This window comes from Macrobrachium rosenbergii, chromosome 46, assembly GCF_040412425.1.
Source record: "Macrobrachium rosenbergii isolate ZJJX-2024 chromosome 46, ASM4041242v1, whole genome shotgun sequence".
Taxonomy (NCBI): domain Eukaryota; kingdom Metazoa; phylum Arthropoda; class Malacostraca; order Decapoda; family Palaemonidae; genus Macrobrachium; species Macrobrachium rosenbergii.
The window spans coordinates 48,119,695-48,132,194 of NC_089786.1; the positions used below are offsets into that span (position 1 = coordinate 48,119,695).

Consider the following 12,500-nt stretch of genomic DNA (forward strand, 5'->3'; position numbering starts at 1 on the left):
CTTTAGCAATGCTTACAGTGCACACCGTGAGATGCACTGACGGCACTAGCCCCCTAAGGGGAAAAACTCTTTATTGGTTATTTTATGAGTTCAGTTTCCCTATACCATAACTGAGCCAATGAGACTGAGGGTCTAAATGTGCCTCGCTGGGGAACTTCTCAGTTCCAGAGGTCCTTTATTCCTCCCACCGTTGGACTGTGGAACAGTCTCCCTGAGAATGTGGTGCAATTGGAGCTTCAGAATTTCAAGGGAAGATGCAATGCTTTACTACCCTAATACTATTCTCCTTGCATTTTAATACATTCTATCTATTTATTAATTTATTAATTATTTTTTTAATAAGTGAGATCTCTTCTTTCTGTATTTCCTTTTACCTCCTCTTACTTCTTCTTAATGAACACCTTAATATTCTTCGGAACCTTGAATTTCAAGTCAGTGGCCCCTTTGGTGGCCTTGTTCCATATGAATAGGGTTCATCTTCTGAATAAAAATAATAATAATACTTAATTATCGTCCCTTGGAAATTTACCGTTAAGAAATCGGACGCACAGTTGACTGGTAGGTTACCAGTGCAAAATCATGAAACCTCTACACTATGCAGTTAAGTTCTAGATGTGAAATTAATTAAAGAAATTAAACTTTAATTTTTTTTTAATCATCCGCCATTGATTTCAACACAGAAAGAATATGCAGGGAACCAACAAACAACGAAAAAAAAAAAAAAACACAATTGTTCAAAAACAATTACAAAGGTTGTGCTAGAAATATATATTTTACCCAAACCTCTCTCTCTCTCTCTCTCTCTCTCTCTCTCTCTCTCTCTCTCTCTCTCTCTCTCTCTCTCTCTCTCTCTCTCTCTCTCTCCACCCGGAAAATAGGCTGACATTATTATCTTCGGTCGTATGAGTTTCCTGGCCTGGCCGAAGTAGTATCGCTTCTCTTATCGTGTACCTGTTTAATGGTTATGGCTAAAGTAAGTGTCATCTCTCTCTCTCTCTCTCTCTCTCTCTCTCTCCAAGAACGTTGTCCGTTTTGTTGAATTTTAGTTGATTCTTTACTATTTTGTTTCATAAATATTACAAATGCTTTTTTGCGTAGCCTAAGTTTTTCGCCCTTTAAGTATTTCCTTATAAAAATTTAAATTTGGATAAATGGGAAGAACAAAGTTTATTAATTTCTTGTTTTCTCAGTCAGTAAAACTTTATCATGCTTGAGCAAAAATTTATACTCGTGATTCTCAAAATAAAAATGATAACTTGAGGAGAAAAGGATTCTCACCGGAAAGCAATCTAAGGACATGGGTGATTCTCACTAAAATAAGAATCAGTCTAACGACTGTCGTTAGTCTGAGTAGAATATCAGTCTACGGACAGTAGTGATTCTCAATTAATGTCTGTGTAACAACTACAGTTATTCTAGCTAGAAAGGCAGCCTAAAGAGAGTGGTGTCTCTCAATAACAAGGCAACCCAAGGACAGTAGTGGTCCTCAGTTGCAAGACAGTCTAAAAGAAAACCAAATGTTTGGAGTCACTACAAAACCAAACATTAATATTAATAGTGATTCTCCATTGAAAACTGAGGTTTAAGAAGAGAATGAATCTCAGAAGAGAATCGAAGATTTAGGAGAAGCAGAAACCTAAAACTTCGTACTAAAAGAACCATGAGTTCCCAAAGAGCAGCCATGTTTAGATGGTACAGCAGTTCAGACCAACCAGTAACTTTTATATCTTTGATTCTGTCCTGACTTTGAATCTTATGACTGTGCCACAGCTGGAAACTAAAGGCAGCACAATCTTTTTATTAGTGGGGGGAAATGGAGGGGAGTTAGCCAAACTCATACAGTGGAGTGGGTGAGTGGAGTGAGGAGGATGGAGTAGCGGAGAGTAAGATCAACAACTAGCTTCTAAAACTTCAATTCTGTCTTGGGTTCGAATCTTGGGCAGAGCAGTAAGTGATGATCAGCCACTGGGTCTATTCGCCCCATCCTACATGAGTTTGACTCTTAACCAGACAGTGTATATTTAATTTCTAATTAATTGAGCTTAAGTCTGTCATTGAACAAACCTCTAGTAAATGTATACTAGTCTTCATCAATTACTGAAATGTTAAGTAGAGTCATGTAGTCATTGGTACAAAGGATTATATTGACAATTAGTTTTTTTTTTCACTTTCACTCTGTCCTAAGTTCAATTCTTTGGTAGGGAAAGGACATGTTCTGAGAATTTGGATACTAACAGACATCGTTATGATATATATATGAAGACAAATATATATATATAATATATATGTGTGTGTGTATATATGTGTATATATATATATATATATATATATATATATATATATATATATATATATATATATATATATATATATATATATATATATAGACTACTGACTCTATAAAAGGACATTCATCACTCTTTCCCTCCAACCGAATATGAAAATCATCACGTAATTGCACAATTTCATACCCAAATTTTCTCATTTCTCTCAAATTCGAAACCATCGATCAACCAAGTTTAAATTTTAGATCCTAATCTCTGCTTGGAATAGGGAGGAACTTTGGCGATAGATAAAAAAAAAAATTTGTTCGAAGATGGATGACCTTGCTTTCCAAACATGGCGTTGCGTGTCGACTGGTCCTTAGATAAATATGGAAATATGTTTTTAGTGGCCTGCGGTTCATCAAAAACTCTGATGTTAATGAGAGAGAGTGAAGGGGTGGGTGAGAGGAGGGAGCAAGAGGACGAACAACAAAATGTTTGTGTATATAATTTATATATATATATATATATATATATATATATATATATATATAGATATATATAGATAGATAGATAGAGAGAGAGAGAGAGAGAGAGAGAGAGAGAGAGAGAGAAAGTGGGTTATTTACTGCATTAAGAGCATAACACACTGACAAAGAGAGAGAGAGAGAGAGAGAGAGAGAGAGAGAGAGAGAGAGAGAGAGAGAGAGAGAGAGAGAGAGTCATTTACTGCATTAAGACCATAACACACTGACAAAACTTACTGACAGAGAGAGAGAGAGAGAGAGAGAGAGAGAGAGAGAGAGAGAGAGAGAGAGAGAGAGGTCATTTACTGCATTAGGACCATAACACACTGACAAACTTACTGAGAGAGAGAGAGAGAGAGAGAGAGAGAGAGAGAGAGAGAGAGAGAGAGAGAGAGAGAGAGGTCATTTACTGCATTAGGACCATGGCAAACTTACTGACAAAGAGAGAGAGAGAGAGAGAGAGAGAGAGAGAGAGAGAGAGAGAGAGAGAGAGAGAGAGAGAGAGCTGGAGCAAGCAGGGCGTCTGTCGTCATTATAGGCAAAGTTCGCGATTAAAAACGGCGAGTTACGGAGACGTGGCTTTTATTTTTCTTTCCCAAATGTTATCCTCCTCTGCCAACCATTCGTTTTGGGTAACTTCAGCCATTATAATACGACCCCGGTTCAACAGCTCGGCGCTCGGAGGCTGCATCGTCCCGGGCATCGCCTTATCTCTCTCTCTCTCTTTCTCTCTCAGACGACTCCATTCGGGTCTTATCCCACGTAAGGTTTGACTGCATGCTTGTTCTGTGGTTATTTTGCCTTTATGCTTTGCTTGAGTTGTGGGATGGGGCATACATTACCGTATATAACTGTTTGCGTTGAATATTAGTCTTAATTATCACCATATAATGGATATATTGCATTACATGTATGTATATATGTATGTATGTATGTATGTATGTATATATATACATGTATGTATTTATGTATAAATTTATCTCAGGCACTTTTCAAGCATTCAACGCTTAACTGTACCTGCAAATATATATATATATATATATATATATATATATATATATATATATATATATATATATATATATATATATATATATATATGTATATATATATATATATATATATATATATATATATATATATATATATATATAATGAGTGCATGTGCCTGCTTGCATAACAAATATAATCACATCTAGCAATAAAATTTGCAAGGGCATTATGTCTCGTCCTGGCAGAATCAAAAAGAATATTGCTTTCACAAAATATTCCCATCAAAGGGAATGTCTAAATACTAGCATTTTTATACCCCTTTTATTATGCTATGGATGAAATGAAATAATGCCTTCAAATGTCAAAATGTTAATATTGTACAGAGCAGAAGACCTCTAATTTACTCCACATTTCTGCATTTTCAGTTATTTTCCAGCGTGGCTCTGACTGCTTTCTAGGAAAGTGAAGTTGATGTATGTATGTATGTATGTATATATATATATATATATATATATATATATATATATATATATATATATATATATATATATATATATATATATATATACAGGGGAACCATAGGGAAAGGCATCGTACTCGGGTACTTTTATTTTGTCAACGTTTTACGACTCGTAGTCGCATCCTCAGGGCTATAATAAAGATACAAACGCAAACTTTAAAACCAAGCTCTGCATAATCCATAAAAATTATGGAATATTTAATCAAATTCAGTGAACATCAGTATGTAGAAAATTTGAAAATAATTTATGAACATCTTAAAACAGGAAATTATACTAAATATGAAAATTATGTACAAAATATCTTTAAGATTCTAAAAACAGAAAAATTACATAAAACACTAGAAAAGCGAGGCTGTTCTGTACCTCATCCTCGCAAAGGACGGGCAGTGACTGAAAGGATTTCGTAAAAACAAGCAACTTGCCTTAGGCAATAAACAACTGAACAGAGGAGGAATGTGTATTTAAAGACGTAACTATCTTTTTTATCATTGTGGACTCCAAGATTGTTAGGTCGTTTTCATTATGTACTTGACCTATAATTGTAAAATCCTTGTCATCAATATATGTTTTACATAACTGAGAGTGGTTCCTAACATTTGATTGTTCGGGATTTGTTAATCTACTGCCCGTTCTATAACTTACGCCCTTGTGAGAATCTATTCTCACTTTGAGTAACCTCCACGTAAGAATGGGCAAAGGGAGTTGTTATTCTTAACTGTTGTGACTATATCCAAAAAATGGAACATGTTTTATCAGGCTCTAGTAAGTTTGTTGAAGTAGGTGAACCTCAGTATAACCTAGTCTTTCAAGCAGAAGATAAAATAAACCGTACATTGAAGCAGTAAAAAGAGAAAGGTATGTTATCTGAACAGTCAAATCAGCCACTGTATAGTTCTGGTTCAGCTTTTAGTGTCCTAAAATGGTCTTCCAAAGGTCCATAAGCCATAATATACTGCTCAGACCGATTCTAGCAGCTTATAATTCAGCAAATTACCCCATAGCCAAATTCCTAGTCCCTCTTCTTAGTAATCTTACTAACAACCAGTTTACACTTCAGAATTCCGCCAAGTTCATTCCCGAAATTCTTGAACAAGGTAGTAATGCATTCAGGGTAATCGATGTTGCGTCGCTTTTTCCGAACGTGCCCCTTAACGAAACAATAGAATTATACTTAAGAAGTTTTTCCCTACCGAAACTACTATATTCAATGGTTATGATTTAGTTTTAGAAGCCTCCTTGAACTTGCAGTGTGATACCCACTTTGTTTTTAACACAAAGTTATATAAACAGGTTGATGGTATGGCAATGGGGTGGTCACCACTGGGTCCTACATTCGCCAATATATTTGTGCCACCTCGAAGAACTGTTTCTTAGACAATGCCCCCAAATTGTTTCGGTCGATTTTTCAAGGAAGATTTGTAGATGACACGTTTTTATTGTTTAAAGAAAAATCCCATGCTAATATGTTTTTAGAGTTTATCAACACTTTTCATGAGAATATTGGGTTTACGGTGGAAATGGAATCAAATAATCATTTACCTTTCTTAGACAGAAGTATTTCACGTTGTAACGGGAGATTTCTTACAGGTATTTTTTAGGAAAGAGACGTACACTGAATTCAGTAAAGACACTTTTATCCAGAGCCTATTCCCTGTGTTCAGACTGGAATAGTTTTCACAATGAAATATCAGTTCTTAAAGTATTTTTTAAGGATAACTGTTATCCTTCTGACCTCTTCGACAGAATAGTTAAAAAGTTTTTAAACAATATTTAACAGCCCGGTTTATTGTGCCCTCAAGTTCCAAAGAAATTAGTGTATTTTTCATTGCCATATGTAAAAAATGCAGCCTTTAGATGTGAACTGACAATAGCCCTAAGTACCTTGTAACCATATGTTAATTTAAAGTTTGTGTTCAATAACCCGTTAACAATAGGCAGACTTTTGAAATTCAAAGACACCCTTCCGGAGTTGATGCGTTCTTTCGTTGTTTATGAATATACTTGTCCAAAATGGAATTTTGGAAATGACGTCGGATCTTCCCGACGCTTACTGAAAGTCCGCATCGATTCCCCATAGAGGTGCCAGTTATCGCACTGGCTGCATTTCAGAATCACATGAATTTTCGGCCACAAGGAACCATTCGAACTCATGTAAGACTGGCATTATGTACAATAATTTCAAAATACTCTGTCAAACTACCAACTGCCTTTCGCTCCTTCTTTTAGAATCTCTTTACCTCAAGAAACTGTCGCCTTCCTTAAACAGCCAAACTACTTCCACACCATTACATATTGCCTAACTTCCTATTACTCACATCTCTCCCTCTCTCTCTCTCCCTTTTTTTTATTTTCTCTGACATCGTCTTTGACTATTCTGTTCTCCATCAGTTAACAGCCAAGCCTCTTAAAAGTAAGTTGGACAAAACCCTTCCCTTTTTTATTTATTTATTTTTATTTTTTTATTTTTTGTTTTTGCATTTTTTATCTGTTATTTCACTGATTTATGTATAGTTTTAATTTACTTTTAGCTTAAAGTCGCTTTGTAGTCCTTTTTTTTTTACTTTTAGCTTAACTATATTTCTTATAATTATTAGCTTATTTTAGCATACTTTTTAATATTGTAAAAATTAGTTCTGTTTATAGCCCTGAAGATGGGAAACGATTCACGAAACGTTGGTGTAAATAAAAAGAAGAAATGATTTCCGGTCTTCTCGCTGTCCTGTTTACTATTAAACTTAAGCTCACCAGGAGCGAAAATCTTACAAGTTATATATATATATATATATATATATATATATATATATATATATATATATATATATATATATATATATATGTTGTATATATATCTCTCTCTCTCTCTCTCTCTCTCTCTCTCTCTCTCTCTCTCTCTCTCTCTCTCTATATATATATATATATATATATATATATATATATATGTGTGTGTGTGTGTGTGTGTGTGTGTGTGTGTGTGTGTGTGTGTGGGTCTAAAAATTAAGTTACCATACGTAACCACAAAAAAAGTCTAGTTTTTTTCTTTTGCATTCGGTTAAAACTCTAATTCAAGTTATGTCCGTAGAATAGTAAAGTTACCAAATGAATCTGTACAAATTTTTTTTTTTAAAGTGTAGGCACAAGTCACGTGGTAGGAAAGGATTTTTTTTAATATTCTTGTGGAAAACTAGTCAACCTTTCATTAACGTTCGTATTTCTGAAATACTCTTATTACTTTGAAAAACGTTTTTCGCTCTCTCAATTCTGTTAGCATTTCAAAATCTAAAGCAAATATTACTCTAAGGTTTAGTTGCTACAAAAATAACTGCAAATCTCCGGAAACTTCTATAAATAGTCATATATACATACATACATACATACATATATATATACACACATATATATGTGTATATATACATGTTTTTATCAGAGTATCTCTTTTCTATTTGTTTGCTTTCGAATTACCACCTCTGACACAAACAAGATGGCAACTATGCCCTTAAGATGGCATAGTTGCCACAGATTTCCAAAGAGATCTCGTATCATAACTTTGACGAACATATAAAGACTTATAAGCAGTGGGAGAAACTTAGCCTTAATAACTTAAATAAACTCAGTCTTATTCTTCTATTTCTGTTATTCAGAGGCGGGACTTGTTCCCGGACTTGAAATGAAAATGCCATAATTGCCAATGAAAATCACATTTGGCAACCATAACTTTTGTCCAAGGGTTCGCCTGCTGCTGTAAATCAAGTCATAAACATGAGTCAGAAAATGTATTGCACACACATCACAAACAGGTTAAATACAAGTCAACGACTTATTGGTAGTTGTAACCAGTGCTTCAAGCTATTATCCAGCATCTGACGAAGATTTAATCTCAATTTAAAGTCGCTGACTTGTTTTCAACCTGTTTGTGATATGTATGCAATAAATTGCCAACCTGTATTCATGACATGTATTACCACAGAGTGGACACACCCAAAAGGTCATGGATTTTCCCTCTTAAAACAAACTTTACAGAAAATTGCTGATGTATTTTCAACCTGTCCGTGATATGTGCGCGAAAAGGCGCCTACGTGTTGATGACATATCTCACTCCAGTGCAGATGCATCCTAATGCTCACAGATTCTCCATCTTAAAGCGACTCTTTCCCTGGAAATATGTATGTTATGTATGAACTTTGCACCATTAAAGTCACAGGGAGGTTCATTTCGCCACTGATATCGTGCCAAGGGGCGTGGCTTGCGGCTCTACTTAAAATAAAACCGCTTTTGTGACTCAGAGAGGCGTCTAATGTTCAAAAACCGAACCTTTGTTTGACGTTTCGCAAACAAAAGTGTCAAACGCGGGTTGATGGTGTTTGTCAAAGAGGGATGTCGAATGATTAGTATTTTTCCCCTTTATAGGCATATTTACCAAAAAGATGAAAGTATTCCTGATTAAAATTTCAGCAATTAGCTTCAGAAAAAATAGAATTTTTATGTATTAGGTTATGTTTGTGCGCAGGCTGACATACATATACATACGCTTGTGTATGTGTAACTGTGTATGGTATATGCATACATTTATATGTCCACACACAACACCACACACACACACACACACACACACACACACATATATATATATATATATATATATATATATATATATATATATATATATATATATATATATATATATATATATATATATATATATATATATATACTGTATATATATATTTATATATATTATATATATATATATATATATATATATATATATATATATATATATATGTGTATATATACATATATAAAACATTATAATAATTCCACGTGAGTAGGCTTGTTGAAATGGCCGAGTCTGATGGTGATAAAAATATATCTATATTTATTCACCGGATGTTTACGGAACATTTCGGCAGTTCTGAATCCTAAAAGTATCTTTGGTTCTATCTGAAAAGAATGACCTCCGAAAAGTCAGATAGACATAACAGAAAAAAAGTGATAATTGCCTTTTTTTTTATACTTCTCACAGAATATCACAACCTGTTTATCCCATATGAAATGGATTATCAAAAGCCCTATGAGGAAAAATGCATCTTCATAAGCAAATGGTAATTTCTTTCATCGATTCTAACTAATCATTAATATTTTTTTCCTCTCCGGACTTGAAACACTTAACGTGACACTAGAAAAATAACGAAGAGGATTAAAAAAAATTTCACGAAGAGCATAAAAAAATATATATAAAAATGTCAAGCGTACGAATAATAAAAAAATGGATTTAAAACAAAGGAGGGAAAAATAAAAAAAGGGGAATTCAAAAAAAGCGTTAAAGAAGTCTCTTACTTTGACGTATTACTTTGACATTTTAATTTCGTAATTGCATTTCAGTCAGGAGGTCATCCAACTTGAGAGAGAGAGAGAGAGAGAGAGAGAGAGAGAGAGAGAGAGAGAGAGAGAGAGAGAGAGAGAGAGACCTGTAGATATGCAGAGGCCGGCCGTTCGCTTTGAAAATTCGCTTGTTATGAGAGAAACTACTGGATTCAAAGAGCTGTGATCGTCCTTTTGTATTGTCAAATTGTGCGGAACTGCTTGTGCTTGTTTGTGAGTGTCTGCTTGTGTATGTGTGTGCTTGGTGCTTGTGTTTGTTGCCTGTGTTTGAGTGTGTGTGTGTGTATGTGTTTAAGTGCTTGTTTGTGTTACCTATCTCACACTACCTCTCACACTACCTCTGTGAAATATGAATATTATGAGTACTATCTTTGAATACCTTTAGATTCACGGGGCTCACTGTAAACAGACCAAAAGGTTCTCTTCAGCGTCCCTTTGATAGTAAATGCATTATTTCCTGACCTTTTATTTTATCTGTCCAGCTTCTTTAACTCCGCCTTGTACTAATATTCAGTTGTAATTCTACAACAATTGTTTTATAATCAACCCTATGAGAGTCAATAAATATGATAAACGGGTCTCGTTAAATTATTTTTTGTATTTCATTCGTGGACTGGCAACCTACCGCTGAAAATCGGAAGTGTTGACTGATAGGTTACCAGAACGCTACAATAAAATCCCCAGAAACGTTGGCGCTAGTTCCTCCAATAATGATATTTATATTCAAGAAATGTTTGTAGATGCATCAAAATTTTAATATATTAATTATTTCAAGAGCTTAGTCATAGTGAAACGTGGAATTTATTACCCATAGACTAACAGTGTTACACACGGGAAAATAAATATCTGGATAAATGCTGAGTTTCATAGTGATGCGAGTTTAAAATGGTTGTAATATTTTGTTGACCTCTAAACACGTGTTAAGAGTTCATGAATTTAGAAAATAAGAAGTCTATACCACTCAAAATAAGAATGTCAAAAAGAGTTCGCCATTCTTTAGATTCAATGTTCTGAGAGTCCTCATAAAGAATCTTTGCAAAACTACACAAAGAATCTTCATGAAAGATTCCACATTATTTTCAGTTCTAATTATCGAGAGTCCTTGGTCTCTGAACACTAACTTGCAGTGTCATGCCACAAGAGTCTTCTTTGCCTAAAACCAGTTTGGTATGATTATAAAAAGAATCACTTTAACAAAAAAGATCTTCAGAATTTGAGAACTGTTCGGCAAGAATATTACAAGAATCATTTTCACTAAAAGATCTGCATTACTTGAAACCGGTTCGGCAAGAATCTAAAAGAATCACTTTCACAAAAGACTTCATTACCTAAGGCCAGAGTACTAAGAATATGAAAAAAGAATCATAATTGTAAATGTTTCTTCATTACTTGAAACCTGTTTATCAAGAATATTAAGTCTTGTGGAAATGATTCAACAAGACTCCTCGTTACCTGAAACTAGTAGAGTAAGACTGACAAAAAATAATCATTTTACAACAGACTCTTCATTACCTAAATACAGTATAGCAATAAATCTTCATTACCTAAAACCAATATAGTATCGAGTCTTCATTACCTAAAACCAATATAGTATCGAGTCTTCATTACCTAAAACCAATATAGTATCTAGTCTTCATTACCTAAAACCAATATAGTATCGAGTCTTCATTACCTAAAACCAATATAGTACCGAGTCTTCATTACCTAAAACCAATATAGTATCTAGTCTTCGTTACCTAAAACCAGTATAGTATCGAGTCTTCATTACCTAAAACCAATTTAGTATTGAGTCTTCATTACCTAAAACCAGTATAGTAAGAATATAAAAAATCAGAACAACCATAACCAAAGATTCTTCACTACCTAAAACCCGTCAAGTAACGAATCATCTTTACCTAAAATTGCATGGTAACAACATAATAAGCAAGACTCCTCGATCCCTGAAACCAGACAGTAAGAACATGAAAAAAAAGGATAATAATAATAATAATGACCAAAGAATCTCCATCACCCAAAACCAGCATAATCAAAACATGAAAAAACGAAGAGAAGATCCTGGTACTCACATCGACAGTGATCCCGAGTCTCTCGAACGCCTGCTGCGGCGGCCAGTCGCCCGGGACGTATCGGTAGAACTCCTTCCCGGCCTTGTACCACTTGACCGAGTACAGCTTCTCGCCCTCGAGGTCGAACTCGCACGTCAGCACGACGTCGTCGCCCCTCGAGGCGTAGGAGGGGACGGCGAACCGCACCCACTTGATGGCGCAGCCTGGGGGCACGACAGAACGACAGTTAGTCGAGATTGAATGTGATTCCGTGTCGATGGCAGTTTGAGAATATAAGAGAACAACAGTTATTTGAGAATTATTTGCATTCGTGATTAACATTATTTGAGATTATTTGTTAATTGGTAATTTGGGAATGACAATTAGTTGAGAATTACACAAGAGAAACACACGACAACAGTTATTTGAGAATTATTTCATTCCGGTGGTAATTCTGGGAACACAAGAGAACAACAGTTATTTGATTACATTACATTATGGTAATTCTGGGAACAAAAGAGAATGACAATTATTTGAGATTATTTGTGATTACATTATTTGAGATTAAATGTGATTTCATTCCGGTGGTAATTCTGGGAACACAAGAGAACAACAGTTATTTGAGATTATTTGTGATTACATTATGGTGGTAATTCTAGGAACATATGAGAATGACAATTAGTTGAGAATTAGCTGTGATTACATTCTGGTGATCATTCTGGGAACACACGAGAACAACAGAGAACAAATGTGATTTCAGTTATTTGAGAA

General features: G+C 34.6%; 1 protein-coding gene across 1 annotated transcript in view; it reads right to left on the minus strand.

The window, feature by feature from the left end:
* The window catches only part of LOC136830291 (uncharacterized), a 390,310-nt gene that overhangs the window by 114,944 nt on the left and 262,866 nt on the right, over positions 1-12,500 (minus strand). Inside the window, exon 3 of the mRNA XM_067089682.1 lies at positions 11,751-11,953. Within this exon, the coding sequence (XP_066945783.1) occupies positions 11,751-11,953 (203 nt within the window). The remainder of the gene's footprint in view (positions 1-11,750; positions 11,954-12,500) is intronic.